The 13,049-nt window shown below is 40.2% G+C and overlaps 1 protein-coding gene across 1 annotated transcript; it reads right to left on the bottom strand.

Moving 5' to 3' along the window:
* Positions 1 to 952: 952 nt before the first annotated feature.
* LOC115417192 (acyl-coenzyme A thioesterase 3-like) lies at positions 953 to 11,242 on the bottom strand. The gene is made up of 10 exons (XM_030131200.1): positions 11,047 to 11,242; positions 10,858 to 10,957; positions 10,328 to 10,518; positions 7,685 to 7,866; positions 7,313 to 7,432; positions 7,041 to 7,123; positions 5,392 to 5,485; positions 5,204 to 5,284; positions 1,171 to 1,306; positions 953 to 1,077 (listed from the first exon to the last, which is right to left on the bottom strand). The coding sequence occupies exons 1-10, from the start codon at positions 11,240 to 11,242 to the stop codon at positions 953 to 955; spliced, it is 1,308 nt and encodes a 435-aa protein (XP_029987060.1).
* Between the last annotated feature and the right edge of the window lie 1,807 nt (positions 11,243 to 13,049).

The raw sequence follows: 13,049 nt of genomic DNA, 5'->3' as shown, positions 1-13,049 counted from the left end.
AAGAGTAAAAAAAGTGTGTTAACAAAGCAAAGAAAGCGGAATCAATTTAATTAGTAGTTTGTAAAAAGGGGGTGGGTGTCTATAAGTTATACTTCTTCCCACTCCTTTTCGAGCGCTGAAAATGTTGTTTGTCCGTATCGTTCATTATTTGAAGATTTTATGTGCTCGAAATCAAACTAAACTAATTAACTGCAGATGTCTGACTTGATTATGCAATAAAATTATGAGCAGGAATGTATATTTTAAATTAGCTGAAACATGGAGTCTGTTGTAGTTAAAATTAGTCACTGATAGCTTATAAATGCTCAGAAGGAGACTGAGGCAATTTCACACCTTAAAGTGTACCAGTCCTGGTCATGCTTCAGACATTCATTGTGCTTTGTGTATTACTTATAAGCAAGAGGGGTGTAGATTGAGTAAAAGTGATGTACCTGTCATTGATTCCGGATGATGGAGCACATGTAAACAAGCAGCAGTCAGTGAGCAAGATTGAGTGTTTGTGCTCGTTGTTTGTGTAGCCGTAAGCTTTGTACTCCAACATTGTGGAGGACTGTGGTGATATGTGGTTATAGTGCAGCTGAAAACTGACTTGGATACTGTGCCCCACCAAAGAATAATTTCACCAGCCGCCACTGGAGCCAAAATATTGCTGACCATGTCTGACTGACTGAGCAGCGACTTTGTAACATAATTAACCTGACAGAACTGCTTAGTATTATACGTGATTTTTTTCAAGAGCTAGCAATGAATGAATGAATGAATGAAAGAATGAATTAATTAATTTATTTTTGGTTTTACATCAATCTCAGTACATCAATCATAATAAACAAAAACCAAAAAAGGAATAGGCTAGAAGCAAATGACTACAAATGAAAATCACTACTGGTACCCTTTAAATTTTAAACTTCTGAAAGGTACCTAAAAATGTGACACCCTTTCTGGACACAATCTGTTATTCAGAGGTGTTAGCAGAGTTATGAACAAACAGATTCTCCATAAGGAACACCAGAATTTTCCTCCAAGCGTCTTCTTGAGCACGACAGTGAGCCACCATCTCTCCACCCCACAGACTTATCACTGCACAAAACACAGAGACTAACCCTCAGCAAGCAGTAATATGTCTGAGCTCCACATTTATACATTCAATGACAAACTAGGGTCAGATCTTACCCGGTTTGACTATGTATGTTACAGTGCTGACAAGAACGTGTCCAGAGTACGGAGGATTAATCAGATGGCCAGTATTTGGGTACGACAAGATGGTCAGTAGGTGGCTGTTTCCTGCACGCTCCATCATTTCTTTTATCTGACAAATACAGGTTTAAAACACAAAAAGGCTTCAATAGAACAGCCCATATCAAACTGATCGGACAGACATGAAAAACAAAGAACCAAATAGGTATAACTCTACAAACATTTATCCCACTGTACATCATGATGATTGTTGGAGAAAGAGGGTAAAACAAGTTTGATAACCTGAGTGAGAAGGTCTATAAATAACTGTAGTGTTATAACTTGCATATAACATTAGCCCTTCTTGCACACATTAGGGGGTTATAGACAGGTTATAGTCTGTATTATTGTATAGTCATGAGAGAAAGAAAGTACAGCCTTTTTGAATTCTATGTTTTACTAGCTTAGCCACTTCTCTAGGAGTCCTTATGTCATGACGATCAGAGGTTATATTGGGTGTAGTGTAGGGTATCAAGAGTGTTACTACTAAAGTCACATAGATCTACAGTAGTGGAAAAACGTGTTCAGACACCCTTAAAATTTTACCTCTCAAACATTGCCATGAAATATTTACAGAAAAACTTGTTTGTGTGTGTTTTAAAAGGTGTGACTGCATCAGACAGACAAATGCAAATGTGTTATCCTGCTGAGTTTTGACCTCAATGGAATAATGTCCTCTGTCGAGAGCAGACTTGTTTGAGCTGTCCTTGCCTTCCTCTTTTTTTTCTCCTGCTTTTACCTCTGTATCTCGTCTGATTTTGTCTTTGGATCCCCTGCTTGCTGTACTCCCGAACAACTAAATTATGGAATTGATCAACTGGTCTCTCAGCACAATTGACAAGATTTTTTCACCCAGGAACAGGGGCCTGGGGGAGCCCGCCTGCCCTGATGGAACTTTTGCAGTATGTAATCAATGCTTGGAACAAGTGGAAGTAGTATGGCTGTTGGTTCTGTCGGTGGAGGATATTGAGGATATTTACCTATTTGGATTTTTGATAACAGGACACCTTCTAATTGGTCTTGGAGTTGCCCTGGTTTATCGCAAAGTTGGAAAGACAGCAGCACACAAAGAGACCCCGCTGCTGTCGATCAAAATTAAGGAGCACTTTGGAGCGGTTAGTGACAATGTGAAGGTATTACAGCGGATGGTGACACAGTCGGAGGATTGCATGCGAGACCTGGCTGGACGAGCTGCGGACCCACACAAAAGTTGGATTACCTCGCTGAACAGACCGTGGATGCGTTCCGGCAAATCGCGGGACTGAGGGATAAGTGGATGAACTGTGCAGGGATCTACCTGCTCTGAAGTGAGGAGTTAAATGCTGAGGCCCAGTTATAACAGAAATTAAGTTATAACTAAATTAAGCAGAAACCAAATCATTTTTCCCTGTTTAATTCTGTTCCTCCTGGGAGCCGGTAAAGCAATTAAAGCCACTCTGGTCTAATCTGTTCCTTTGCAGTCAAAACATCCTTCCAAGGCCAAGACACAGGACTGAAAGAAGGACAGAAGTCTGTGTCTCTTATTTTTCATATACAAACAGACTTTCAAGGACTCACCACATACAAGCATTTACCCCCCCCCCCCCCATCTCCATCTGCCTCACAACATTCTTCTTCTCTTCCTGTCCCCCTCCTACAACCGAATCCATTGAAAAAGTTCCATCACGTGACCACGTGTACTGTGTTTATAATGTCTTATGTCTTATGTATGTGATGTATATGCTTGCATTATCTTCACAGTAATTGTTTCGAAGAAAAGGGTCCTGTGGTGGCGCACCAGTTAGGAGCAGCGGTCCGATGTCCCTAATCATCGAACTCAATTTCATTTGATGTACTTTGTACTGTCAAATGACAATAAAGGCAATTCTGATTCTGATTCAGAAGGGAACATGTGGGTTTGGAGAACAGCACAATACTTGGCAGAGTTTGATGACTTAAGAGTGATTCTTAATGCAATATATCACAAATGCATGGAGTGCCTGAAAACATTTTTCCACTGCTGTATGGATCTTCTGCTACTTCAGAAGAAGGAAACAAGTATTTGGAGTTGTTCAATAACTACAGTGTCTCCCTTCCTGTTTTGGTGCAGAGGTGACTCAGATAGTTAATTTGTAGCAAGCCACGGTTAACTGGGGACATTTCAGGTTAAAACCAGGGATCTCAATTGGAACATGATAAGAATTCATGTGGTCCTCACCAGGTTATAAAACTACATAAATCTGCACCTATGGAAAAACTAAGCCATGCTGCCATGTTCTGATTAGAGAGAAGAGGCTTTTTCTTGGATCACTTCTGAACAAGACTGAACAAGACAAGCCATTTTTGCTCAGGCTTCTAGTTTTATCACCAAGAACTTTAATATTAACATGTTAACTGAAGCCTGTTGGGGTGGAATGTAGCTTTGGGTTTTTTCCAGTAACTCTGAGCACTGCACAGTCTGACTTTGTGGCGAATTTGTTGAGAAGACAAGAACCTGTCTTGAACATTTTCTACTTGAGAAATATCTTTCTCACTGTACCATGATACTATACGTTACACCCATTACCAGACTGATGGGTACTAGTAACACTTGCCCTGGACCAGCAAACCGGTACACAATCTGCCTTTATGAAGCTGCAAACACTTACTGATAAATAAAGGGAACTTGATTAGCAGCACCAAGCTGCTACTGCTCTTATTTCCCTTGGAAGCATTAAGGGTGTACGTACTGTTTCACAGACAGTCTCTCCATCTTGGCTTCATTTTTGTTAAATTAATGATGGCATAGTGGAATCTGATGCATGCTGTTTTACACTGAAGTTAAATCACTTAAGATACATAAAAGCATAGAATTCAAAGGTATGTGTTTTTCTGATGATTGTATCTTCAAGACTTTTCAGCATCTCATTGGTAGTCCTAAGTATACACTGAGCCAACGCTATTGGCTTGGGGTAGCATTTCATGCTGCACTCAAGCCTGTGGTGGGCTTCCTGCACCGAAAAACAATTTCGCTAATTCATCTTTTTCTCATTAATCAGTCTATTATGTCACCCATGATCCATCCATGATTAGATAGAGTATGAATTATTATCCAACTCACCTAATATATGGACTAACTCTAGGGCCCACGACCTGTGGTTGACACATTATTTATAGCAAAGCAATGGGCTGTTATTCGTAGCAATACACAGAAATAATAGCTAGTGTTCTAACCACTGGCAGGCATTTATCTATATATCTTATTTTATTAAATTGGATGTCTGTAGTCCATTTAGCTGAAGTATCTGATCATTCTATGGTCTTAAAAGTCATAATATGTAAGATTTCCAATTAATAAACCTGTGATCCAAAGTTGGACCCTCATACCAGCAAGGGCAGCAGTAGCCAAGTGAGTTCATAACGAATGAAGGGAGAACAGTGACAGCCAGAACAAAGCCACGACACAGAGAAATTAAACTTAGGTTCTAATTGTTTCATAAGTGAATAAGGTCATATATTCATATAACAGAGTTGGACGGGTCACAGTGAATGTAGTAGAAACCACTACAGAGAATTCTGTAGTCATGTGTTATTTGTCTCAGAGTCACAAACCCACAGCAGACAGATCACAGCAGAAAGAGGAGACAGTCATATAACAATAGAGTCCCACCTCTTCACTCAGCGCTGCTCTGTTACTGGCTTTAGATACACACTCAGAGCCTAAATATTGACCTTTAGCAACATTCCAAACACAGCAAAACACAAGGAAGACCACCAAATATAGGAAGGAAATGAAAATCTTACATTACACCTTTAAATATAAAAAAGTAGCACATTTAAGTATAATACAATACATTCAAAATAAAGAAATAAAATCTGTTCTCAGGAATGACGCACCAGAGGAGGTTTTATCACCCCAGCTCTGTAAAATGTGTTATTGTGAGTATAAATATAAGTGACATGATATAGAGAATTTCACAGGAGGATTTTGTCATGACATCAGTGAACTCACATCCTGTGCAGACTCGGACACTGGCCAGTTCTGATCATCCTCACCCACAATCAGCAGCAGAGGGCACTGCACACGACCAACCTGCTCAGAGACAAACAGACTCTCTCAGCTTTATGCATCTCATCTGTGGATGTTACTCGTGTTATTCTTCGCCACTGCTCTGACGAAAAATAATCACTGTGACTCACATCTACTTTCATGGTGGGGTCAGTGGGGATGGGCAGCAGCAAGTCTCTGGTGATCACCTGGTTGTCTGTGTTGACACGAATCTTTGAAGCATTTCTGATTCAAGAGTAAGTAGAGTTAGTATTTTATTGGATTTAGTCACTACAGGAAAACCTGCAGCACACCAGCTGAGTACTTCAAGATAATCAGTTAATACAAATTAAAAAATCAGATGAAGTCATGGCCCCTCTAGAACTAGAGACTATGAATATATTACCTTTGGGAACATCAATCTGTTTAAACAAAATTCTACATCACAAACAAAAAGGCAGGTCTTAATCATTACCTAAAAAATAAAATCATTACATTTGAGATTTTACAGTTTGTCAAGCTGGCTGAGCAGTCGAGGCTTCAGAAGTAGCAGAAAACTGAATTCAGTCGGAGGCACTTTAAGGTTTTTACCTTTTCTGGTTTAATTTCAATATAACAGTAGTAATATCCAAAACAAGACTCAATGCATCCATACACCAACCAACTCAAACAAAAACAAATGTGAGGCTTTTATACACTGTGCTGCCTCCAGTGGCAGGAGATATACTAATTAAACGGGGGAAAGTTACACACACAAATTATACAACAACATTGAATTAAACATGATCATAAACACTCACACACACACACACACACACACACACACATATATATATATATATTTCAAACTTGGCTAAAAAAGTATATTTCAGGGGGAAGTTTGAGAACCACTGTCTTAAAACATCTTATGTTGCTTCTCAGCCATTATACACTATAGGCCTAAAATAAACAACAATTATTCAAGCAGACTATGGTAACGGTGGCTCATCGTTACACAGTTAATGTTAGGTTGCAGTTCATTTGTACATTAGGATGAGTCAATGCAGTGTCCCCTAAAATGGTAAATATGTCTGTATGTATTAGTACTGCTATAATAGCACTGTTTGTCTGGAAACTGTCTGTAACCCGGCAGAGTGGAGGGGCTGAGCCGCCCAGCTTAACCAGGTGAAGTCAGTTTCCCTATCACAAAGTTAAAGTCAAGTTAATATGTAAGGTGATGGTTCAGTACATTCAGTCATCATTAGCCAAAAGTGACTCACTCGCCTGTGATTTGTTGGAACATTTTCCCCTTTGGTTAGTCAGTTTCCCTTCTTTTGTTTGAGACAGTCACTGCAATAGCAGTAGATGGAGCCAACACCGTGGAGGTTTTGCATAAAACTCAGTGTGTCCATCTAAATGATGTAGTAAGTAGCCTCTCATGTCTTTAACATCATAAAGATTGGACAATTCCAGGATTGATCAGGGTCATCAGACTTGTGACAGAATGGTTCAGGGAGAAGGAGACATCATTTTCACTTATGGATTAGCCACCATAGAGTCCAGACTCTAATTTGGGATATGATGAAGACTTGATGCAGCAGTCTGATTCTCCATCATCAATAATCAAAAATTAATGCAACTATGGATGGAAAAAATATTATGAACCTTACTGTGACACTACATAAGCATTATGTGGCGAAAAAAATGTGACAGCGAATGTCTCCTGTAATCAAAACCTCCTGCCAACCCCTTGCCACCCCATGTAAAATTTTCTAGATCCACCACTGCTGCTATTGTAAAGTAGTAGTCACAGATGACTTACTTCGTACAGTATTCTATCAGGTCTGCCACAGATCCATCCACTGGCTGCACATGACTTCCACTAATACACACTGCACACTTGAGCTGCAAAAAACACAAAATATTTTTGGCTGCATAGACAAGGCTGAAGAATGAAAGTAGCATCAAATATGAAACACTTTCAGGTATTAAAACAATTAACGTGACATTTTCCATTATATTCTATTCTTTCAATAAGTTAGATAAATCAATAACAAATGGCAATGATAAATATTTCATCCATGCGTTCCTCACTTTTACAACATCAGAGTAAGCAGCCATCTTGAAAGTCACACTGGCACCAAAAGAAAGGCCCAACATGCCAATGCTGCTACTGAGGATCTGAGGATGCTGCTGCAGGACTCTCAAGGCTGTCTGCAAGAAAAACATTATCAGAAAGGTAACTGATAAGCTGAGGGCATTTAAGTGTGGATGAATCACTATATAGGTGAATGAATCTCCAAACCAGTTTTTAAGGTTTTATTGACGAATCAGAATAAACAGCTTGTCTTTTCATATTTAACGAGATTCAGTTCTTTGACTAAATTATTATTTCAACACATCACATACTGAATAATGTATAGTATAGTTTGAGTTTTATTACACATGGTTGGAAACTGAAATTACCTCAAAGTATTGATTGTTCACTATTTTCCCAGCTTCAGTGGTCTCTGCTTTTTTTCTGAAAGGGTCCATATAGTTGATGGTCATGGAAGCAAAGCCGTGTGAAGCCAGTAGAGCTGAACGAGTCTCCAGTAGGTCAACTCCACCTCCCCACAGGTCCAATACACGAGGAAATGGTCCAGATCCTGCATGACAATAGGCAAGAAGTCAGCCAAAATTAAAGACATCAGATTAAATGGAATAAATTTTTATTCTAATAATAAAAAAGAGAGAAATAATGATGGTAAATTGATTTAAGATAATAATACTGTGATAAGTAGAAAAAACTTTATTATCTAATTTTTAAAAATAAAAATAAAAACACTGTACAAAATACACAGTTTGGTCAAAAAAGTCTTACATTCTGTCTATTTTGCTGGACCACCTTTAGCTTTGATTACATTCACTGCTGCATCATTACCTCGGGCGTGCGTGTTTACATGTTTGTTTGTTTGTTTGTTTGTTTGTTAGCAAGAGAACTCAAAAAGTTATGGACGAATTTTCATGAAATTTTCAGGAAATGTTGATACTGGCACAAGGAAGAAATAATTGAATTTTGGTGGTGATCGGGGGTGGGGGGGACAGGGGCCCACTGATCTGCCTTGGTGGAGGTCTGCGCTCTCTGAGTGCTTTTCTTGTTTCAGTAAGTGTGTGCAATATCACAGCATTTACTTCCATCATTTTTCAGACATATAATGTTGCTGAACCTAGACCTGACCAACTGAACAACCCCAGGTCAGAACACTGCCCCTACAGGGTTGTACTGTAGGCACTAGGCATAATGGGTAATCACTTCATCTGCCTCTCTAGAACATGGCCAATCTGGACTCATCAGACCACATGACCTTTTTCCATTGAAACACAGTCCACTCTTTCTGCTCTTTGTTAAACTGATGGTTGGTTGGTTGTTGGATGGGAATCTGCTCACTACATTAGTTAGGCTAAAGGGTTAAAGATCATGTTGCATGTTATTGCTTTCTGTCTAGTTCTGTCCTACAGCATAACACTCTTCCAATAAAATTATCGTAGAGAGGATCAAATGAGCAACAGACAAAAAGCTCTGTGACAATCGGTTGGTGGCCAACGAAAAAATTCAGTGTGAGCTTGACGGGATAACACACAACAAGCGGGTAAATCAGCAACTTTCAGCTGACATTACGGAAGTTACGCGCTATGACATCCAGGTACTCTAAATTCAGAAGTATCCTGTAATGGAAACGGTCTCCAGGAATAGTACCTGGTACCCGAGTCGAGTCGAACTGGTTCCACATAGTAGATGTTGTTGCGGGATGGCATATATCAGGGGTGTCCAAACTTTTTTTCAAGAGGGCCAGATCTGATAATGTGGACATTGCCAGGGGCCAGTGGTCCCTTTGGACATTTTTTAAACCGTAAAAATTACATATAAATGCGCTGTTCTACAACAATTTTATTTTCATTGTCACAATATCATTTTTTTAAATGGCAATGTAACCAAATCTAAGCCACTCAGGTGTGAACAAATTTAAAAAAAAAAAAAAAAAAAAAAAAACATTTCTGCCTTCCTTTCACATCTGGAGTCAGATAACATAGAACAAACTGTATGGAGTATCTTAAACTTCCAAGTTGATAAAAAATCTTAACCCCACATTCATTTTAAACATGACTTATATAAGTAATCATTACTCATATATTACTCAGTAATGCAAAGTCTGTTAACATTTCAGATGAAAACATATGACTCTTACTCTTGTCTTTCACAAAATCATTCAGAAAGTAATATTTTGTGTCACATCTACAAGTACATAACACCAGCAGTTAGAGGCAACTAACCTGGCAACTTGGTAGCTTGCCTTGGTGGTGAATTCATTGAACTCCCAGGTTCACATGAAGAGTCACTGTTGTGAGTTTAAAGCAGCTTGAATTTGCTTCACTTTTTCGGAACGCTCACTCCCTGCTAGCTTGTTGTATGTGTTAGCTTGTTTTGTCTGCTAGTGTGTCTTTACATTGAATTTCTTAAACAAGGCAACAGTCTCTTGACAAATTAGGCAAATACAATCGCCTCGATTTTCAGTGAAAAAAAAAAATTGTAATTCCCATCTCTCCTGGAAGCGGCGGCCCTCACTGTCAACTTCCATTTTTTTATTTACAGGCGCCATGGTTAGAAATTAGTGAGAAGGGTTCACGGCAAAGTCACAGAGCCAGATAGAGTTAGAGTGGTGCTGCCACCATGAGGCGAAAGGAGAAACTGCATTTTGAACCTTTTGTGATTCATGTACTCAGTTCAACAGTCCAAGCGGGCCATAAATAATACATTCTAAAACCCAAGCTGTGGGCCGTCTAAAATCTGACCGCGGGCCATGATTGGCCCCCGGGCCGGACTTTGGACATGCCTGGCATATATTCATGGAATTCATACTCCTGGACTTTCTGACCTGTCTCATGCACCACAAGACCAATGTCTTTGCAAGAGTATGGAAACCATTCTGTGAATATATTAATATGAACATATCTGCTATAATGACAAGAGCATTTGTATAAAAATGATTTTCTTTCTATCCAGCTTCCATTGTATTTTATCGTATACTACATAATGTATATTGTACCTCTCATACCCTCTGATCTTACCTGGGGGCAGGAAGAGGACACCAATGAGACCCCCCTCTGTGATCGGGACCCTACGGACTCCTGGTGCCATGTACCAGCGCTCCACCACCACACAGGCCAGCTGGACCTGATCCACAAAGCCCTCAGTCTGGTGACCCTTGTACACTGAGATGGTGAACTCCATTGGAGTCTGGACATTCTTCTTACTCAACCTGAGGGATTATGAGAAAGAGTCAGATATTGAGTATTGTTTGGATTTTTATCTGCCTTGTTAGTCTAGTGGAGGGGTCACTAACCCTGGTCCTCGAGATCTACTATCCTGAATGTTTTAGATGTATTCTTCTTCCAACACACCTGATTCAAATCATAGGCCTATCATAATACTCTGCAGAAGCCTAATAACAACCGTCAGGTGTGCTGGAAGAGGGAAACATCCAAAACATGCAGGATACCAGCCCTCAAGGACCAGGATTGGACACCCTTGATCTTAAACATGCAGGATAGTAGATCTCAAGGACCAGGGTTGGTGACCCCTTGTTTAGTGGTTTTACCTGATCCCAGGTTTGCTGCCTGGAGCTGGTTTGAGGCTCCAGAGTAACCCCATTGGCTCAACTCCCACATAAGTCCCACCCATACTAGGATCCTCTGAAACTATGACACAAAAGGAAAAAAAAAAACATTCAATGTGATGAATGATTCATTTATGATTGATTGCCCTGTTTCAGTGCATTGAATTTTACGGTTGATGGTTCCACAGGCGTCGGCGGTGTAGTGAGCAAATGCCTCCAAACTGTTTCCATCTTCACTCTGGTGTAGGGCATGGATGGTCATCTGGAAACCAGGAGGGGCCTTCTGGACCAGAACAGTGAACTTTTCATCCACAAGTCCTCTGGACGGGTAGACTGAGAGCTTCACATTACACCGCTCACTGTCCATCTTCAAAACCAGTGACCTGCATGATAAGGTTCAGATCTGTTATATTTTATCCAAAGTATCAGATACTACCTCTTAAAATACAAGTCTAATGTTTGATCCTGATTATCGCCAACACCATCACCAACACTATCCATCCCTACTATCCCCAAAGACATTGCTCCATAGCAATGCTGCATTTGTAAATAAGAACCTGTTCTTAATTGCTTGCCTGGGTAAATAAAGGTTAAATAAATACAAACAAAATGGAGTGCTCTGTTATGGTCTGTAATAAAACAAAATGAACAAGAACACTGGTGACAGGGTTTAATCTGCAGCTGCCATGTTCCTGGCTCTGGACCAGATCCAAAACGATTTGTGTAACTGAAGGCTGACCACTGGTGTCTGACTTGGTCTGAGTCATCAAATTAACATTAAATGGAAAATCACTTTTGGCTTTTGAGTTTTTGTCATTATGCAGCTGGAAAACGGTGTGCCTGTGAAAAAATTACTATAGGTTAATGAGAATGTTGCTTAATTTTTATTTTTTTCTTTCTCTGTGTATTTTGTCCATTATTTAAAGTTTTGTAAATGGTCTTAGTTGTTATCAGTATGGCTTATTCCAGTGTTTTCCAACAATGTTTTGGTTCGTGACCCCATTTTAACATCACATATTTCTGGCAACCCAAGACATTCAAAACAGAGACATTTTTTTTGCTAAAATTAATTTGTTTTTGATCATGTAATAGTTTGCTATACTATGTTGCAAATAAACATCAATTTTAGTTGACATTTAGTCTATATAATGTATATTATTATGGATGGAGGCAGAAAAGCCAGGTGTAGATTACTGCACAAAGTTCGGTCCGTGGTCCCGTCGGGGGGGGGGGGCTCGGTAGCTCGTTGTCCGGTCGGGGGGTTCGGTTGGTTTTTCGGCATCTGTGGTTCGGTGTGTGTATGGGGGATCAGTAGTCCGGAAAGTGGGGGGGGGGGGGGGTGTTCGGTAGTTCGGCGTCCGTGGTTCGGTCGGGGGGGGGGGCGGTAGTCCGGTGTCTGTGGTTCGGTGGTGGGGGTGGGGGTGTCAGTAGTCCGGTGTCTGTGGTTCGGTGGTGGTGGTGGGGGGGGGGGTTAGAGCTCCTGAATCTTCGCAAATTTTCATTTGACTGTGCAGGACGTTTGTTCTGGCCTGTTATATATTAGACTTATGTAGAGTAAGTCTGGTGATGATTTTTTTGTATGAAATTTATGGTGTGGTGGCAAGGATTAGAGCAGGCATGTCCAAAGTCCGGCCCGGGGGCCAATCACGGCCCGCGGTCAGATTTTATACGGCCCACAGCTTGGGTTTTATATAATATTATTTATGGCCCGTTTGGACTGTTGAACCGAATACATGAATCATAAAAGGTTCAAACTGCAGTTTCTCCTTTCACCTCATGGTGGCAGCAGCACTAACTCTATCTGGCTCTGTGACTTTGCCGTGAACCTTTTTCGCTAATTTCTAACCATGGCGCCTGTAAATAAAAAAACGAAAGTTGACAGTGAGGGCCGCCGCTTCCAGGAGAGATGGGAATTACAATTTTTTTCACTGAAAATCGAGGTGATTGTGTTTGCCTAATTTGTCAAGAGACTGTTGTCTTGTTTAAGGAATTCAATGTAAAGACACACTAGCAGACAAAACAAGCTAACACATACAACAAGCTAGCAGGGAGTGAGCGTTCCGAAAAAGTGAAGCAAATTCAAGCTGCTTTAAACTCACAACAGTGACTCTTGAGATGTTATCTGACTCCAGATGTGAAAGGAAGGCAGAACTGTTTTGTTTTGTTTTTTTAAT

The sequence above is a fragment of the Sphaeramia orbicularis genome, chromosome 3, assembly GCF_902148855.1.
Source record: "Sphaeramia orbicularis chromosome 3, fSphaOr1.1, whole genome shotgun sequence".
NCBI classification, from domain to species: domain Eukaryota; kingdom Metazoa; phylum Chordata; class Actinopteri; order Kurtiformes; family Apogonidae; genus Sphaeramia; species Sphaeramia orbicularis.
This window is presented reverse-complemented; position numbering and strand designations above follow the sequence as displayed.